Here is a 19,662-nt window from a genome sequence, read left to right on the forward strand (position 1 = left end):
GGGCGGTGGTTAATGGGGAAGGCAGTCTCGGCGGTGCCTAGGCTGCTCCCAGCAATACGGAAACCCGAGGCAGCGCCAGGCCCCATCCCGAGGGCTCTGCTTTTTCACAGCCACGCGGAAATTACCCTAAGAGCATCAAATGCGAGAGAAAAACCCCTCCTCCCCTCCTCGAGATGCCCCCACCTCTCCCTGCACCTCCAGGGAGAAGCAAACGCCCCCCCCCCCGTGCCCCGATCCCACCGCACCCACCAAACCCATCCAGGGGGTCGCGGAGGTCGCTGCGAGGGGCGGGGGTTGGGGGGGGGGGTTGCTGCAGCGGGGCAGGGGGCGCCGGCAGAGCCCCCCGGTGCCCTCCCCGCCGCCGTCCCGCCTCCGGGGGTGTCCCCGGCGGCGGGTCCCGCCCAGGTAGCGGCGGAGCCGGGGCGGCCCCCGGGGCTGCCCCCGCCCCCGGCCCGCCCCCGGCCCGCCGCTCCATCCCGGGATGGGCCGGCCGAGCTGACAGTCGGGCTCGGCGGCCGCCGCGGGCGCATCCACCGGGCAGCGCCCGCCGCCGCCGCCGCTCCTGCCCGGCGCCCACCTGCGGCGGCGGCTGCCCCGGGCGGGTGGGGGGGCTGCCGCCGCCGGCTCCGCTCGCTCTATCCCTGCCTGCCCTCCAGGATGAGCCCGGAGTATTTCCTGCGCTCCTTGCTGCTCATCATCCTCGCCACCTTCTCGGCCAACGCCAGCAACTGGCTGTGAGTAGCCGCGGGGCGAGGGGGGGGGGAACCGACGACGACGACGACGACGATGACGATGACGACGACGACACTTGTTGATACCGCCCGGGGCAGCGGAGCAGGTGCCGCCGGGGTCGGACAGCATCGGGGCGCGACCCCCCGCAACGATGCTGCTCGGTACCCGGCGGGGCATCGGGCTTCTGTCCCCATGGTGCCGGGTACTCGCTGTCCCTGCTGACTCCCCAAACCGGTGGCGGCGGGGGTCGCAGCCTGCATTCCCGGGCAGGTGGACTGCAGGGGATGCCAACCCTCCCCAGCCGCTCGGGCGTGTTATCGAGGCCGGTTGGATGGGGGCTGGTTATCGAGCTCCCGTCCCCTTTTTGTCCTTAAATTATAAATCCGGACCACGCCAGGGAAGGACGGAGGTTGGGGCATCGGGTCAGAGCAGGGCCCGGGGGTTGGCAAGGTGCCGCGCGAGGGCCAGCGGTCCAGGGAAGGATTTGGCAGGGCTGGGGTGGCCGAGCGTGCCGGCCCGGGGGATTTGAGGCGGGCAGGGCTGCCCGTGCCTTGGACCCCCATTCCCAACAGGAGGACGGGTGGCGGGGGGCTGTTGCACGCCACAGAGGAGCCCGGTGACATTGGGAACCCGCTGAACAAACACTGAAATAATGTGTAAGGTAAACAGGGGCGGAAATCGTTCTGGAAAATTCCTGTGTGTTTGCCAAGGCGGTGGGACTCTCTTCTGGGGAGACCCCCCCCGGGGCAGAGGGGATGGAGCATGACAGCACCTTCCCACATAACTTTGAACGAAGGCGCCGGTTCCTCCTAATTAATCTTGTCTGGTGGGAGATGGCACTTCCCCTGCTCCCAGCGCCGCCGGCTGCCGTGAGCTAATTAGCTGCCGGTGCACGCACTCAGCGGACCCACTCTCAGGCTGGGAACGTGAGCCACCTCCGTCTCACCTCCCTGGGTCTCCATCAGCAAGGGCAGGTATGCCGCGGCCAGGTGGGGAGTCCCTGGGGCTGTCAGCATGAAAGATCCCGAGTGGCTTGTGCCTCTCCTGACACCTGCGCCCAGGTGGGCATGGTCCCACAAGCACACCCCCTACACGAGGAGTCCTCTCCGCATCCGGATACGGCTCCCGTCTCTCCTGCCTTTAGATTTGGCTCCCTGGAGACTGTGGGACGTGGGTGGGTTTTGGAGGATGCTCCCTACGCCCAGGGAAAGCACCAGGTCAGCGGCATTCTCCAGGTGTCCTGCCTGTGGGAAAAGGTGCTCGCCCATCGGTAGCTGCTGGGGATGCGTTAGCACTTAGTCCTCCTCCCCTCCTCCTTTGCCAGATGGAGCGACTTGCGTGCCACGCGTCTCCGGCAAGTGGTGGGTGGATCATAGCAGCTATCAAGGTGGTCTTTTAAGCTGTCATGGTTCTGGTGAAGGTGTATTGGGAACTGTGGGAGTGGTTTTCCTGCAGGGAGAAAGTCCTGCTGAGGAAGCCCTGCGGGATGATGGCAGGTCCCTGGAGAGGAGCAGCCTCAGCTGCCCCGGGACGGGCATGGGAAAGTGCCTAGCAAAGGGGGATTTCATGAGCGAGGTCGACAAGCCACCCGGCGCGGATGCGCAGAGGTGGGACCCCCCCGGTCCCCAGCGCCACACGCAGCTGGGATCGTATTTGGGAAGCCGAGGCGGAGGGGTGGTTCGCCGCAATAGACGGGGAGGGCTGTGTGCAGCCGTCTGTGCTGGCGAAGCGAGGGGTGGGCGCGGGGGGCTTGGCCGCGGGAGAGCGGAGGGCTCATTCCTGCCAACAGGGGAGGAAAAGCAGATACATTTCAGTGCGTTTGAAAGGAAGGGGGTCAACTTTTTTGATGTTGCAAATGTATCGTGATAAAAGGATCGTCCCCCGCTCAGTGCTTTTTATTCTTTGCCTTTAGGATTAAGACAATTCCCATTGTTTATCTTCTCACATCAGAAACAAAGGCTGCCGGAGGCAATAAACAGAGTTAGAAGGATCCCAGGAGTTATCAGATATTCGAGGAATGAGTGTGCCTCGTACGTCTTCGCGAAGCCTCACGCGTGTGGGCTCCGGCGTGCTCTGCTTTATCACAGAGCCGCCCGGGTGCTGCCAGCCCGCGCCCAGCACACCGGGGCCGGATCCAGCCTCGCCGGGTGCATATTTCTGCGCATAGGTGTGTGCGCTGGGTGGCAGCGCGCGGTGAAGTTTGCTTTTCCAGAAACCTGCTGGATTAGTGATTAAGCTCAGTTGTGACTTTTTTTTTTTTTTCCCCCTAAAGCTTCTTTCAACCTGTCCGGACTCGCATTCCCCCGGCGCTTCGGAGAGACGCTGCTTGCAACACTTGAGCTGAAGGTTTTCTGTAAGCCTGGCTTTGTGGGGAAGGGCTCATTTTGGCCATGCAAACGGTGTCCTCCGAGCCACCCCATCCCATAGAAAAGGGAGACGGTGGAGGTGTCTCTCGGAGGGATCGCTCTGCTACAGCGACCATTGAGCTGGAAGGGACTTTGCCAAATCTTTTCATTAAACAGACCAAGCTACTTTCTCTCTGGTTAGGAAGCAAACCTCAGGTGTGCTTTCTCAGCGTCTTGAGTTTTGGGAGTCGCTGCTTGGCTTGCTGCCTATCCAGAAAACCTCTGTTCTCCAAGTCTGAAGAGATGCTGTTCCCCCTTCTCGTGAAAGCCTCGGGATTGCTTTTCCTCCTGCCTTTGGAGGCTCAGAGAGTTTTAAATCTTTTCCTCCTGCCTCTTCAGGCACAGAATTGTAAAATTAAATAAAGGGCTGGAGTTAGTGCCTTTTAGATCTCGCTGGTTGTGCACAGGAAGGTCCCTCCAGCTTCTGCTTTATCTCTGGAGCAGTCCAGGGACGCGCTTTATACAGGGGAAATAGCCGAGTTGTTACTTTCCAAAGCAACTCGCATTTCACAGACTCGATTCAGCTCTTGAACCTGCACGTGCAGTAATGTGGTTGAATTTGGAGTAATGTGGTTGAATTTGGAAGCACATTCTCTCAGCGGTCCAAAACAATCCCAATGCTGGGGGTGTTTTGTAGAGGGTTTCAGCCAAATGAGCACCTCTCTGAAGCCGGCATGGGAGCGCAGGGCTCCGGTTTCAGTGGGACGTAAGGGGCGAGCAGTCATTAGTTATTTATTTATTCATTTATTTGTCTATTTTGGAGGGAGGGAAGTCCACCTGAAGAGGTGAACTAGAAAATGTGCAAAGTGGGGTGTGGATGTAAGCATCCACTAACTGCACATGGCACTGGGGCTGCTCTGATCTGTAGCTGTTTGGGCGATTTGAATGATGAGAGTCCATTCCCGTGCCTGGAAAGCATCGGATACAACAGGGCAGGGGTCCTTTATGGGTGAGGCCCCTCGTTATCAAGCTATCTGGGAATCATTACAGTCTCTCTCCATTTTCTTGCAGCTAAAACTGGCTTTGGAGGAGGCTTTCCATATGGACGCTGAATAGTCTGAGATGCGGTTATGCTGCTGCAGAGCAGGGTGTGCCACCAGCAGCTCTGTCTACCCCCTATTTACAGGGGTTTAAAACTTCCATCCAGGCTTGAGACTTGGCTTAAAGGGCCAGGAGCACAGATGGGCTTTTAAATCCTTTAAAAAAATTGAATTTGAGCACTCTGGGAAAGCTTGAAGACCTTGCAAGTGTCCAAACAAGCCTGGCTAAGCAGCTGCTCTCTAATAGTAACCACTTTCGAGGGCTAGAGAGGGAGGGATAAAAGGAGTTTGGGTTTCTCTGGCCCCCTTCCATCTGAACATGGACACACAAGGTGCTTTGCAAATGCGGAGACCGATTCTCCGTGCTCATCCCTGCCAGCTGGGGATGTTGCAAGCGCAGCCTGAACACTCATTTTGTGCCAGGTTGGGTCATTGTGCAACGTAGAGGATTTGGGAAGAAGCATACCTGGGTCCTACACTTGCATCTCTGTTTTTAAACCAGGCTTGATTCTTTTTAAGGTGAGTGTCCCCAGCTTTGGTAGTGGGAACAGCTCGCTTTGCCTTCAGCCTGGCTTGGTTGAATTTTGTACAAGATTCTCTGCATTGTCATTGCGACCCTCCCATTTTCCACCTGGCGAGGAACCGGTCCAGCATTTTCCCGGAGGATGCCGTGCCGCCGCGGCGCTGATTCGGCAGGTGCAGGTAGCTGCAGGGCAGAGCTGCTCCTGCCGAGCCCTGCTCCCCTCCCTGCGCTCCTGTTTTTTGGTGCGAGGACAGCATCAAGGAGGTTCCCCAGTCACGTCTGCTCTGGCGGACAGGATGGCGGATTGCACCAACTGGGTTTGATGGAGAATTTCCTTGCTTTGACGGCCACTGCGGGGGTGGATGAATCGCCCTCCGTTTTTGGGGTGCCCAGAGCATCTTTGCATCACTCTGGGGATCCTGCCGGGTTCGTGAGTTTGGTGCATGCAACCAGTGCCACCCGTTCCCCGAGGGCGTGGGGAGGGAGAGCTAAACCGGCAGCCTCCAATGGAAATATTTTTTAATTTTTATTTATTCATTTATATTTGTAAGTCTTGCAACTTTTAACAAAACCAGCTAATTTTAGCTCAGCAATGAAAATAGACTGGCTTTAAGGGTTGCATCCTGCAGAGGCGAGAGACCTCTGCCAGTCTTGGCGCTGGACTTCCAGCCAGCTTGGCTTGTCTCTGAGCTCTGGTCCTGTCTGTCAGGAAGACTTCAGGGCTGCGTCTGCCAGGGTGTAGGAGGGATCCGTGGTCTCTGGCTCCTCAGCGGTTATGGGCATTTTTGTCTTTTCCTAAGGAAGCCTCAAATAAAACTATTCCCCCATCTTTAGTAGCAGAGCCTTATTCTAGGGAGGATGGACATGACTGAGATAAAACCACCCTGCACCCCAGGTTGTGCAGAATTGGATCAGCTCCAAATACGAGCAACAGCAAGAAGCAGATTTCTTTTTTGCAATGGTTTGCTATGACTCCATGGGTCAGAACTGGACTTTCGCATTGAAGCAAAAAAATGTTTACGTTACTCTGCTGAGAGCTACTGTCCTCTCAATTAATTCATCCTTGCGGATGGAGAGAAACTAATTCTAGCCATTTATTTGGGATTTCTTAAAATGATGAAATTGCTGAGCAATCCTGGAGGTTAACAGTTTCCAGGAGGTTCTTCAGTATTTCCTTACAAGTGCAGCGACGCTGCCTCTTACAATACTTGGTGATTTTTTCTTAAAGCTTGAAAGCCTTGTGAATCCACGAAAATCTCAGTCGTCCAAGGCTGCTCAAATGACAGACTCTGCTCTGGATACGAAGTGCGGGTAACCTTTGTTTGGCTCCAGCCCCAGGGTGTCTGCCCCCCATGCCTGTGGGTGACCCCTGACAGCATCCTCCAGGCTCTCCAGGAGCTGCTGCCATGGGCTGTTGCGGTTTGCAGCTGGGAAGGTGGCGTGCAGGATCTGGCTGGCTCAGCAGAACTGCAGCCAGTATTGTGCTTTCATGAAATTACTTGGGGAAAAAATTAATTGAGTATCTTGGCCGATGGAGAGCAGCCTGAGGTCTGTTGCAAGTTGGGCGAGATCAAACTAATCCTGCAGAAGGCTTCTCTCGCCACGTATTTGCAAATTCTGATTGAAACTAAAAACTCATCAGATTTTCTCCAACCAGGTCTAGCCTGAAGTGCTGCATGAGGGGAATTCCCACAGCGCTCAGCCCGGTGGCCTGCACTTGCCTCCTCTTGCAACAAGGCATTGCTGTTGTACTCGAGCCCAGGAGTCACTTCTATTGACTATAAAGGAAGTAAAGAATATTTCCTACACATCCAAAGCAGATTTCCAAAGTGGATGCTGCTCCCAGGGTCTTCCCAGCTTCCATCCTGATCTTCCCAGCTTCCACCCTGGTCTTCCCCATCACAAAGTGGAGATGTTGCCCCTGGATGCCCAGAAAGCCAAGAAGCAGCACTGGCTTGGGACCAGCAGCCGGGCCATCTCACTGTCCCCAGAGACTTGCGATGGGGGAGGCAGGCCACCACCAATGGTTGGTGCACGGGTAGATGGGTGTTTGCTAGGTGCACGTGGTGTTAGGTGCAGGGTCCAAGGTGTGGGGGGACAGGATTTGAGCTGTAGGTTCACCTTTGAGCTCAGGCGGTGGAGCTGCACACTCAGGCCTGTAGGCAGGTAATGGTGAGCGTGGCAATGCCTCCTCCTGGGAGACTGTTTTGGCAGCTGTTAACTGGAGGTGGAGATTAGGGTGTGAAAAGCACGGTTTCAGCCAAGAGATGAAACGTGCAGTAACTGTGACAGGAAGGACTGAGCCAGAGAGCTGCTTTTCTTCCTGGGAAGAAACCAGACAGGCTCTCAGACGATGACTTTGTAAATCATGGTTTACACTTAGAAGGAATGGAAAGGCAGGATACCTAATCCCAGGAGGGGGATGCCTAGTCTCTGGGAGGGGCACGTCCTGCTGCAGAGCCATCAGCTGGATAAGGGCAACCTTGCAGGTTGCAGGTCTCCAGCAGATCCTGCCAGGAACATGCCCAAGTCGGCAGACCTGCTGAACCATGCCAAGGATATGGGTAGTACCTACAAACCTGGCCCTCTTGGCACAGGGAGACCAGTACTAAGCCAAGTGCGGGACACCATGAGAAAGCATGGGGGCTCTCTGGCCCACCTAGAGCATCCTTTGACCTGCCAACCCTGGGACATGTCTCCCTGCCTTCTCTTTGCTTGGAAGGGGAAAGCAACAAGAAAAAGATGATCCCCTTCTCCATAGCTGCAGGATGGCTCCTTGCGGTGCCTGGTCGGTACCTCTCTCTGCGTGCATCTATCTGTCTATCTTCATGCACTTTTGGTTTTTCCATCCTAAACAAGCCTTTTCTTCTTCCTCAGAAGAAACCTGTCTGCACAAGGCAGTCTCAGTCCTAAGTACAACCCTGAGTCACTGGCTGCCCATACATCCAGCCACAAGAGGCACAGAGACGCGCTGCTGATCCAGGCTGACTTTGCTCCTCCGTGAGCAGGGAGGATGTTTTCAGAGGCTGCCTCTCAGAGAGGAGCAGAGCTGAAGCATCTTTGCGATTTAAGACTTGAGCAAGCCTTTTGTGGCCTTGGCCAGGCAGGTATCCCAGGCAGGTCGAGTGTTTGCTGAACAAGGTGAAGCTTCTGAGCTCATCTGACTTCTCAGCATCTCTGAGTGATGTATCAGTGATACCACTGGCCTGAGTCCAACTGTTACCATCTTCAGGAAAATATTCCCAAAATGAGACAATACGAAGAGTTCTCACACTTGAAATTCATTTGTTTAAATAAAAGAAACACCAGAGATTTCTGCTTTCTCCAAGACATCTGCTACATCTTCCCTGACCTTCCTCTATTGAGAATTTGTCAATGACTCAAATTTCCACACCTTCCCACGGCAGGGAATCCCCTCCCCTCTCCTTCTGGCTCTATCTGCCAACCACTGTGGCTCTTCCAATGTCTTCCTGTCATTCCACCAATTATTCTTCATCCTGAAATTATGATGATCATTTTTATTTAAGTAGGGCTTTCCCCACCCCTCCCTGCCTTTTCAAAGCTCCCTGGATTTGAGGTTTCCTTATTTGCCATCTTGCAGGGTGGATCAACTGCAGCTGCTTAAATTACGGGGCTTCAATCTTGATCTATATACTGTGGATGGAAAAAAAGGAAGGGCTTTCCGTCAGTTTTGTGTTAAATCAATGACGTTTATTAAAAGGGAGCTTGTTCTGTGAGTGACTCGTCTGGATTTAAAGGCAGGAGAAAAGAAACATAAATGCCATGACGAAGCAAGAAGACAAAACTTGAACAAATGGCTTGGGCAGCAGCTTACCCCTTGAAACATTCTTTGCCCAATCTTGGAAAAGGAAGAAAATATGCCATTATTTGGGTTTTTTTCCACAAGCAGGGCTGTTTTGAGGATGCGTGTGAGACTTAAGTCATAATCTAGAGCTCTGTGCAGCTCTGCACGGCAATCGAGATGTGATATCACACCGAGACCTTGCAGAGGGCAGGAACTGTTGGGTTTCCTCCTGTTGTGCTTGTCTTGCTGTGTGTGCAGGTAGACAAAGACTTTGTCTGTGGTTTCTACCACCTCAGTCCAGAAAAAGAAGTTTGGAGCAAGGTCCTCATTAAGGACCAGGCGCAGTGCTAGAGCCAGGTTTCCATGGTGACCGTAGGATGTTGCAGATGGGTTTGGTGCCTTGCTTAGGCTCCACAGCCCTGAGAAACACTGTGAGTCACAGGGTGGAAGCATCTTTGAGTGCTGGTGAGGGCAGAGCACGTTTCCCAGCTCTTATCTCGCCCTTCAGCTGCCCCAGAGAGGGGAAGGAGGGTGAGATGTTCCTGCCCGGTGCCCCTGAATGTGGTGTGGAGAGATGCCATGTGAAAGCCTCAAAGCTGAGGTCCTTCAGCAAAGGTCCTTCCTTACATCCTTGACTCAACTTCTGGATCCCTCCTGGACCAGGGACCAGGATGGGAGCCGCCTCCTCCCCCCCGCCCCCCCCCCCCCCAGTGCCTTTTTTGGAAAGCAGTGATGGTACTCATGGGATGTAGGAGACCGGTAGCAAGCTGGCAGTCTGATGGGGCCATGGCGTTTTAGGCACAGTTGCCTCCACCCCCAAGGAGAGGCAGACATGCATGGGCTGAGGAGGGATGATGGCATACAGAGGACCTGTCATGGGGGAGAGAGGCCAGAGCACCGTTCTGGATAGCTTCATCTTATTTGCCTGCCTTGCAAAACAAATTACCAGACCTGTTCTTGGAGAGCTGTACCTATCTTTGAAGCATTCTTGGCCTTCATTTTATCATCCCAAACAGCATTAAATGCTTGTTGGGGAGGCATCTTATCAGGCGCATCTACTTGGAAAGGCTTGAAAGACTCTTGTCACGCTTTTCTTCATGTGTGCTTTGAATTTATAGCTCCCCATTGCCTGGAGAAACCCACCGAGCTGGGAAATGTATTAGAAAAGGAGATGATGCCCCCATCCTGAGCAGAGCTGATGTTAATATAGCTGTTACACCTGCGGCACGGCTCTCTCCTGCCAAGGTGCCTGCAGTCGGACTGGGCACTGACTCACCGACAGGACCGGCCACGCTGCTTTGCAGGAGCTGGTTCCCTGGTATGATAAATGCAGCTTAAGTTGCAGGAGGGGGGAAAAGCCAAATCAGTACGAGGGGTTAGTACTGGAGGCAGAATCTGGTTTTCTTGGCTTCCAGGCTCAAAGCTGATCAACTGACCCACGGTGCCTTGGGATGAATCTCACTGCTTCACTGTGCGTCAGCTTCTCCATGCTCAAACTGAAATGATGGCTGGACCTGAGAGGGGACAGGGCTGTCACAGTCACCCCGGGTTTGCTCAGCATCAACCATCCTCAAAGCTCCCAAAGGTGGTTTGCTGCCTTCATCCTGGGTCAGCCGAGTGCAGTGAGATGCGGGAGCAGCAACTGTCACACCCCGTGTCCAGGACTGCAGCACTGGGACCAGGACACTCGTTGCATGGTGCGGGGGCCAGCAGAAAGGCGAGAGCCCTGGGTTTGGCCACAGCGGGGTTTCCAAGCCAGCCGTGTGCATCAGGGAGCTGCACGGCCGGTTCTTTGCAAACAGGGCTGTGCCCTTGGAGGAGCAGAAAGCCTTGGGCAAAGATGCTTAGCTGGTATAAAGGCTAGAAAAGAACTTGGCTCTGAAACCACGGCAGCCTGCCACTTCCCGCTGTCCGAGAGGCATTGCATCAAGTGATCTCCATGCACAAGGAAAGCTGAATGCTTTTGACGGCTCGCCATGCAGACTCCCCATGGACACTGCAAGCCAAGCCAGCTTTCTCACCGTCTCCCACGGCCCCCCAGTTGTAAGCGTGAAACCAAGCTGGTGAATAATTCTGCTGATGCACAGAAGAGAAAATCCTGTTCTCTCCTCCTGGGGCAAACTGGCAGGGCTAATGGGAGGAAGAGGCTGTGACAACTTGATTTTGTGGCTGAAGTCAGCAGATCTGGCTCCTGGGACACATGGGAACAGGCAGGGAGCAGGAGCCACTTTTGCACAGTCACTTCTCAGAGGCGAGCAGGGCTTCAAAGGAAAAATTCTTAGCAGGATGTCGCAACTTGGGAGGAGGAGGAAAAAAACAAGCAAACAAAAAAAACCCACAAGCTCTGTAGGGCTGGGAAATGCAGAGTCAAGGAATGAGGTTTCCAAAAAGCCTTTGCTCGGTACTCGCATCTCTTGGTGCAGACGAGGTAGCAACGTGAGCTGATGCTGGCGATTCCTGCGGACATTAAAGCTCGGTGTGGTCAGCGGGTGCAAGTGTGAGTTTTGCCTCTCCAGTGTAGGGATCTCCCTTCTCCACGGCAGGATGGAGTTCCACCGGTAGCAGCGTCACTTAAAATGGGTGCCAGCAGCCATGGGAAGGAGGGACAGCTCAGCTAGGTGCGTGCCGGCACAGGCACAGATAGAGGATCTGGGATTATCCAACAGCCTGACCGAGCTGTGCATGTCTATCTTAAAACCCCTCTGGGATCCAGACGCTGGGGCAGGAGGATGAACCTGGGAAACGGGCAAGCATGCACACATGCAGGGCGTGGTGGGTTGGGTTACTGGGACGTGCAGGATGGACCATTGTGCCCATGTGCTCGGTGGGGAGATGCCAAGAGCTTGCAGGGTGCTTGCCCCAAAAGGGTAAGATTCCTCTTCCTCCTAATGCTGTCACTTGAGAGCAGCTCTGTAACTCCTTCTGGTGAGGATGGGGCAATGGAAAGCAGAGCACGTGGTCACCTCCATGCAGGGCCAGTCGTTTCCAGGTCAGCAAAGACCTCACGGCCATGTTCACCAGCTGGGCTGGTGGAGGAGGTGCCCAGCGTGTGCGGTTTTGCCCACGGCAGGCTCCTGACTCTGTCCTCCCCACTTCAAGTCCTGCTTGAATCCCAAGTGACAGGAAACCTGGCAGCTCCCAGAGGCCATCCTTGCCTGCTGGGGGCCGGGGGAGCTAAAAGCAGGCTCCAGGAGGGAAGTGGTTTGGAGGGTGATGTTTGTCGGTGATGAGCACACAGCCACGCTGTGGGAGCTGGAGCTGGCAGCCAAGCGCCTGTCCTGCTTGTTTTGGCTGACTTCAGAGACCTCTGGCTTTTCCTAGTAGCACTTGGATGTGCCGGTACTCGGGAGACCTGACCGGGCACATTCAGACAACGCCGAAAATATCTTCCTTGCAGGCAATAGAGGCAAAGGGGAGCCAGCAGCTGGGCTCCCCGAGAGACAGGGGACCGGGCTGCAGAGGGATGGTTGTTTTGCTTGGGCTTGCCCTCTGCCAGCCAAAAACACATCCTGTGGAGCCACCACAGTGGCACATTTAAGGTGACCCCAGGTGGGCACCAGGTATCAGCTATGGAGAGGATGAGAGGCTAGGTCTCCTTGCTTTCTGTGGTGCAGGGTGTCCCAGCTGAACATGGGTTCGTGCTCCCCCAAACCTTGCCTCCTAACCAGTTGTGCTGGTTGTCACGGCAGGTACCTGGCGAAGCTGTCTTCAGTGGGGAGCATCTCCGAGGAGGAGACCTGCGAGAAGCTGAAGGGCTTGATCCAGCGCCAGGTGCAGATGTGCAAGAGGAACCTGGAGGTGATGGACTCGGTGCGGCGCGGAGCCCAGCTGGCCATCGAGGAGTGCCAGTACCAGTTCCGCAACCGCCGCTGGAACTGCTCCACACTGGACACCCTGCCCGTCTTTGGCAAGGTGGTAACGCAAGGTGAGCCGGGAGGACGCGTGCCTGGGGTGCTGCTGCATAGGGGAATGGCTATGACAGCAGTCCAGTGAGCTGCAGGCAGGTTTTGCTCGCTTGCCCCTGAGCCAGTGGCTGGGGAGAGTAGGGAACGACCCAGTGTTGGATCTTGGGGCCCAAGGTCTTCCCTGGGCATTTCACCAGGGCTCTTTTGACTGTATTAGGGGCAGCATATCCAGACCTTGCAGTTCCTTGCAGCTGCTGGGTGCTTCCTCTCCCAAACCTTTTTCACACCCAGCAGGTGCCCATCGCAGGGAGGCACCAGCCCAGGGCATCCAGAGAGCCTGGACCTTTTACAAGGACATGCCAAGTTGAAGCAGGGCCCTAAAGTCACCCTGCAGTCTAAGCTCTGCCCCGCCAAGCCCAGGAGCTTCGCTCCGCAAAGCCATAGCTGCAGCGGGATGCTGGATTTATTTGGTCTCATCTCCAGGCAGCCCCGAAACGGTGACTGCTGCCAGACTGGCGCACTGCTCTCGAGCAGAGCCATCTGTGGGCGAGACCTTGGGAGGACAGCCCTCTGCCGCCCGATGCGAGTAAAACACACGGTGGCTGGGCCCTCAGAGGGCAGAATCATCGCCCGCCACCACCCAGCTGCCAGCCTTCAGGGGGGATTTATGGCCAGGGCAGCCCCCAGCCTCTCCAATCCCAGCTGCATGCAGGCGTCCCAGAGGCACAGGGCTGTGATCAAACCAAGCAAGGACCCAGAGCATTGGGGTGAGGAGATGGAGGGGAAAGCCCCTCTGCAACCCCTGGAGACCACCGAAGTGGCCCTTGCCTCCCCTGGGGTGCCACTACCATCTTTGATGCACCGTCTCGCTTCCCACCCCAGGACCCATAGACCAAAGCCTCCCCCCCGGCTCCTTGTTTGACTTTCCTCCCCTCAATGCAGGGGTGAAGATCTCTTCTTGTGAAGGTTCAGGGACTGGAAATACCAGAAATACCAGAAACTAAAAGTCGTCTCTTTTTAGGCAGCCACAGCACAAACCGACCAACACGATCCTACTATTAACCTCGATTAACTTGGAGGCGGTTCAGTCCCCGCGCTGGCTTGGTCCTCCCCAGCCACTGCTGCCCGGGCCAGATTACAGCTGGGCCACCAAAGTCTGGGCTGCGACCACCAAAGTAGCTGCCCTCTGTCCGACCAGCGAGCTGGGGCAATGTCTGCTTGCAAGCCATGCCCCCCTCTACCCCTAGCATGGGACTACCCCAAATGCCAACCCTTCTTGCTCGGAGACGGAGGGGCTGTCACCTCAACCAGCCTTGGAGGACAGTGGGGATTTGGGTGTTGCAAGAGCTGATCGCCCTGTGTGTTTATGCCCAGGGATGTCCCCTGACTTCCCAAACAAGCTCTTCCTAACCGTGTGGCACCACATAGGTAGATGCAAGAGCTGGGAAGGGGCTGCATCCTGGGGACCAGCCTGGTTTTGCAAGGCGCTTTGGGAGCAGACTGGGGTTTTGCAGGGTAGTTTGGGAGGTGCTGGGAGTTACAGGACCCTGTGTGAGAGTATGGCAAGGATCTGCAGCTGCAGGGGATGTTCCAGGATGTGGAAAGCAGCCAACTATTTTGGATGCAGGAGAGATTTCATGGCAGAGGTGCCCTGCAAGCACCAGGCAAGACAGTCTCTCCATATAAGCTCTGGAGAGCTCTTCCCACATTGGCACTACAGCCTTTGCATCTCCTTCATTGCCAGGTTATAATCTGCCCATAGCATTCGTGGTTTTAACCTTGTGGGGCAGTTCCCAGCTCCTTCACTATTGCGAGACAGGGCTCTCACTCCTGCAAACGATCTCCCAGAGCCAAGGTGTCTCTGCTGAGACTGGTCCAGGCTTGGCACTAGGCAAAGAGCATGCCTGGGAGTGGGGAGGATGAGTGTCCTGCATGGGGTACCCCAACTTGGGAGGAAGAGATGGAGCAAAGGGCTTGACTTGATAGCTCTGCACAGCACGTTTTGCCGACAGCCAGTTTTCAGACCAGCTTTTCAAGGGGGTTTATGTGCAACACCAGCATTAAGAAGGAAGAGGAGCGGAAACACACGCAACAGCCCACCAAGGGCCTTTGGCCACCTGGCTGCACGCCCTCCAGAAAGCCCTCGTGCATGTCTCAGACTTGCTGCCACATTTCCCACCATCGTTTGTGCTGTTGCAGGGACGCGGGAGGCAGCATTCGTCTATGCCATCTCTTCGGCAGGGGTGGCCTTCGCGGTGACCCGAGCCTGCAGCAGCGGCGAGCTGGACAAGTGTGGATGTGACCGCACGGTGCAGGGGGGCAGCCCACAGGGTAAGCATGCAAGGGCAGGGGGATGGGACAATTGAGTGGGGATGCAAAATGGCCAAGCATGGAAACGCCCACTCTCTGGAGCCATCCAGAAAGGAGGTAAAAGTTAAAAAAAAAAAAAAAAAAAGTCTCAGTCTACGTGAGTCCCTCAAAAAGGCATCTGGGAGTATCACCATGGGACACAGAAAGCAGCTTGTCCATGTTCCCCCCCAGGGCCACACTCCCCAGCTTCCCCAGTCCCCTAGGCAGCCCAGCCTAGTGGGTAGCAAGACAGAAGAGGGGGCAGGTCAGCTGTATTTTAGCAAGAGCAGGGCTGGAGAGGACGACCAAGGTAGGCTGGCTCTATGTGTCTCATCCGTGCTCTCTGCCTTAGGCTTCCAGTGGTCGGGCTGCTCCGATAACATCGCCTACGGCGTGGCCTTCTCGCAGTCCTTCGTCGACGTCCGCGAGAGGAGCAAAGGGGCTTCTTCCAACAGAGCGTTAATGAACCTCCACAACAACGAGGCAGGGAGGAAGGTAATGGTGAGGGGGAAACCTGGGCAGCCGGCGCAGCTCTGCAGCATCCCAGCTGGGGTCTGCAGCCACTGCTGGAGCCTGTTTGGCTTCATTTAATCCCATCGGCTCACACGCATCAGCATCGCTTTCTGCACAACCCTTCCAGACCCTGTATGTCGCAGCCTTCTTGCTGTGTCCATCCCAAGCTGACTATCCCATCTCGTTTCTTGTGTCTGTTCCTCCAGGCGATCCTGAACAACATGCGGGTGGAGTGCAAGTGTCATGGCGTGTCAGGCTCGTGCGAGTTCAAGACGTGCTGGAAAGCCATGCCCCCCTTCCGCAAAGTGGGCAATGTCCTGAAGGAAAAATTCGACGGTGCCACGGAGGTCGAGCAGAGCGAGATCGGATCCACCAAAGTGCTGGTGCCCAAAAACTCCCAGTTCAAGCCGCACACGGACGAGGACCTCGTCTACCTGGACTCCAGTCCCGACTTCTGTGACCACGACCTCAAGAACGGGGTGCTGGGCACCAGCGGCCGGCAGTGCAACAAGACCTCCAAGGCTATCGATGGCTGCGAGCTGATGTGCTGCGGCCGGGGCTTTCATACGGACGAAGTGGAGGTTGTGGAAAGGTGCAGCTGCAAATTCCACTGGTGCTGCTCCGTCAAGTGCAAACCCTGCCATCGGGTGGTGGAAATCCATACGTGCCGGTGATGCACGGAGGGGAGCGCCCATCCGTCCCCCTCTCTAACTGACCCTGCTTCTCCCTTGCCCCACGGCCAGGACTGAGGAAGTAACCCAGACGCTGCAGGGAGAGCGCAGCTCTTTACAGAGACAGAGCCCAGAGGAAAACAGATTTTAAAGAAAAAAAATATTTAAAGTTTCAAAAAATTGATCATTGTTGGCTTTTTTTATTTTGTTTTGTTTGCTTTATTTATTGCTGAAGCCAGAGCCCCTTGGTGTCCTGTGCCAGCAGGGATGTGTCTGCTCTCGGCAGCTGGCTGGGGACCTGCGTGATGTCTGCTCTCATCGGATGAGCTCCTGCTGAGTCCGGAGCATTGCAAACGGGAGGTGTTTAAGCCGAGGCTAGCATTAGGCACTCGGTATCTTCTATCACAGTTATTTTTATTTGTTTAAGGCATGCACTGAGCATCCCAGAGCACTGCTTGCCTTGGCTGAGCCTCGGGAGGGGATGGAGTGCAGCCAGCGTGTGCAGCCAGGTGCACTGCAGAGGATGGGCAGATGGTGACGGGGTGGCACTGTCCCCAGGAGTTAAGCTCAATGTGGGGAGAGCCCAGCCAGGGTGATCAGTATATGAGGGGGACGTGGGACACTCCTGCATCCCTTTGTCGTGGGATGCTCGATGGCCTCCAGGGCGTTGGATGGATTTTGGAGCCGCTCCAGTGACCACTCTGATTTACAGAAGCTCCTCAGCAGCTGCCCAGGGCTGTCGGAGGACGCAATGTTCCCACCATGCTCCCCTTCCCCTTGCAAGCCCCCTTCCCCCCCTCACTTCTCCAGCATCTTGTTCAACTGGAGACTGTGAAGAGGGTCCACAGAGGCCATGGTACTTGCAATCCAGTGACTCTTAAGGGAGCTGGGAACTGATGGGAGGAAATCCCAGGGGATTTCTTTTCCTCTGTGCCATAATTGCCCCCACCTTGCTCACCAGCATCCCACAACCAGGTCTCCTCTTCTTCCTCCACATGCCTGTTCTCCACACCCGGTGAGGGCTCTGGGGACAGTCCCCATCCCGTTGGCTGCTGAGAAAAGCAAAAGTATAAAGTGGAGCAATTGTTGGGGGTGGGGGAAAGACGCCGCTGGGGGGAAAGGCACTGCTCATGCTCTGCTGCTACCCTTGGGCAGCAGGAGAGGAGGGCTGAGCCAGAGGGATGCTGCCATGTGTGCCCTGACCACTGGGATTTAGTGCAGCAGGGCCCCAGCTGCCCTGTCTCACTCCCCGCAGGCTGGCCTGGAGCGATGCCATGAGGATAACGCGCTGTCCTACCCACTCCGGCTTCCCTTCTGCCTGGGATCGGGTTAGTGCAGAGTCCTTGCTGCCGGGCTGCAGGACGAAATATTTGGAGAACTAATAAGCAGAGGGGCACTGCGAGGGGAGGTGGAAAGCGAACCGGTTCCTCTCTCTCTCACCCACTTGTCTGCGAGTCGAGAGGCAAAAAGGGAGCAGAGAAAAACTTCAAAAGGGCACCTCAAGCCAACAGGAACATCTGCCCGCGACACGGCAAGGAGTCGGCATGGGGTGGCATTGCTGAGCCCTCCTGTGCAAGCTCAGAGCTCCCCGCGTGGTCCAGAAAAGCCCAGAGCTGAGACCATCACCCTCTGGGCTGGGGTGGGTCTTTGCAAACCTGCAGTCTTGTTTTTCTTCCTTGCTTCATCTTGAGGGGAAAGGTTGGGGGAACGTGCAGACATACGTTAAATCCCGTCTGTGCTGTGGCAGTGATGGGCTGGGGGAGAGTCTGTGGTCGCTGGAAGGTCTCCAGACACCGTCCGGCTGGAAGGCTGCTGACAACTGACTCGAAGCAGAGCAGGGCGAGGGAGCTTTGCATCGAGGCATCCCCCCAATGCCCCCCGGCTGCCTCCCTCCTGCCTGCCTGGCCCCAGCTCCAAAAAACCTTCAGCAAAGGGTGCCAGGTGGCGGGGGGACTGACACCCAGGGGAGACCCCGAGGTGGAGCCACTGTGGGTTGATCCACTTCAATGCAAACCAGAGATCTCCTCGCCAGAGCAGCGCAGAGCAGGGATTGCCTCTCTCAATGGCTTGGTTGGCCAAGGGTGCAGTATTAAATCCTCAGGGGAGGAACTAAGCTTCGACCCCCCAGCTCCATCTCTTTAGCCCCCCAAGGCTGCAAGTTCTCAAGTACCCTGGAGACTATTCCTCCTCTTCCCAGCTCATGCAGAGGAGGCCACAGACCTCAGGCCACTGGCCAAGTTTTCTGCTCGTTGTCCATCTAGGATGAGGGCCAAAGCTGAACAAGACAATCCAGATCAGTGTGGAGATAATCTCTGCGCAAGGGATTTTTTCAAGCTGTGATGAAAGCTGAGCCCTGTAAATGTCACTCGGAGATACCCCGGCTCCACAGCGCTCTGGCTCTTCTCACAACTGTAAATTTCAGCACCAGAGGGGGGGGAAAATGCCTTTTTTTCATATTTACTTTGTCTATTAAATAATGAGTTTGTGCTGAATGAGCCACGGGCTTTCCTCCTAGCAATCAGGCTACACTGAGCAGTGTAAAACCAGCATGTGCTGCAAACACCTAACGGTTGTTGGTGTCCTCCCGAGAGTCCTTAGCTAGGAGGAGAGGTGCCCAGGTGGTGCCTCTTGATGGTATAAAGGGGACACTAAGGCTGTCCTTGTCCCTCCTCCTGTCTCCTCAGGAGATGCTGGTGTTTGGACCACAGGCTGCATCCCTGCTTTCCCATCAGTGGAAGGAGAGCTTGCTCGCTAATCTTCTGCCTTAACCACTTGACACACCGCTGGCTTAAGAGGCCACTTATCTTAGATTTCAGTAAGTCTGAGACTTCCTCCTGTCGAGAGGGCGCTGATATTCATCTGCTTAAAACAGTGCTCTCCTCCCCTGCCTGCAGCCAAGGGGCCACTTGCTACGTGTGCTGCTGCAAACATCTTGCCAGTGGTCTGGAGGTGCGTTTGAGATGGGAGGGGGCAAGAACTGCCCATAGATGCAGAGTCAGAGACCTGCCGCCTCTTGCCTCCATCCCTGTGCTGCGGGGTGCTGGATTGGGAGGGGATGCGGTGCCAGATGCCCGGCACACTCCAAGCTGCCCCCAGCCAGTGCATTTCACTTGTCCCTTGTCCTTCCACAAGCCGGGGGCACTCAGCTGCACCCTTTTCATGCCATTCCCTATGGTCCAAAGCTGCTCACTTCAGCACAGGCTGCTGGCTGGGTCCAAGCTGCACTAATGCTTTGCTTTGTCTCCTTTCTTTAGTCATAGCTCTCCGTTTTTGTGCTCTCCAAGCTCACCTTTCCACAGGGCTCATGGTAAAACAAATGGCTTCTCTCACTTTGGCCTCCATGGGTGGCAGGGATTGAGGGCTATTTTTTTAAGTTCAACAGCTGTTGCAGAAATAGGATGGTAGGATGGGAGAAAGTGAGCCCCAAGCCTCCCAAAAACCCTTCCTTCAAACGGCTCCTCTCTTCCCCTGGTGGATCCCACCCCACAACCTCCCCGCTCCATCCCTTCCCCTCCCTACTCCAGCTTCAGCCCCAGGTGAGGGACTGTCTCCACTCCCCCACACCACCTCCCAGCGTGGTGGTGAAACAAAACATGCTTCACCCTCATGCTGAAACAAGGTGCAGGGAGGTGCCAGCTTCTCTGCAACCGTGGACGGAGCAAGACATTCATGTCCTCCTCCTTCAGTGCCCCCCACCCACTCAGCCTGTCCCATATATC

General features: G+C 55.7%; 1 protein-coding gene across 4 annotated transcripts; it reads left to right on the top strand.

Annotated features, from left to right (window-relative positions):
* The first annotated feature begins 603 nt into the window (after nt 1–603).
* WNT4 (Wnt family member 4) lies at nt 604–16,127 on the top strand. 4 transcript variants are annotated; one of them, XM_076356090.1, is made up of 7 exons: nt 673–734; nt 2,645–2,899; nt 3,005–3,085; nt 12,195–12,430; nt 14,610–14,741; nt 15,112–15,254; nt 15,479–16,127. In XM_076356090.1, exons 4-7 carry the CDS (start codon nt 12,283–12,285, stop codon nt 15,944–15,946), a joined length of 891 nt encoding a protein of 296 aa, XP_076212205.1. In that variant the 5' UTR covers nt 673–734; nt 2,645–2,899; nt 3,005–3,085; nt 12,195–12,282; the 3' UTR covers nt 15,947–16,127. The 4 variants fall into 4 exon arrangements, with proteins under 4 accessions (XP_076212204.1, XP_076212205.1, XP_076212206.1 ...); XM_076356091.1 differs by having other exon boundaries at nt 683–734; nt 2,683–2,899; XM_076356092.1 differs by lacking the exon at nt 2,645–2,899 and having other exon boundaries at nt 688–734.
* Nucleotides 16,128–19,662: the final 3,535 nt, after the last annotated feature.

The sequence above is a fragment of the Aptenodytes patagonicus genome, chromosome 19 (assembly GCF_965638725.1).
Source record: "Aptenodytes patagonicus chromosome 19, bAptPat1.pri.cur, whole genome shotgun sequence".
Lineage (NCBI taxonomy): Eukaryota > Metazoa > Chordata > Aves > Sphenisciformes > Spheniscidae > Aptenodytes > Aptenodytes patagonicus.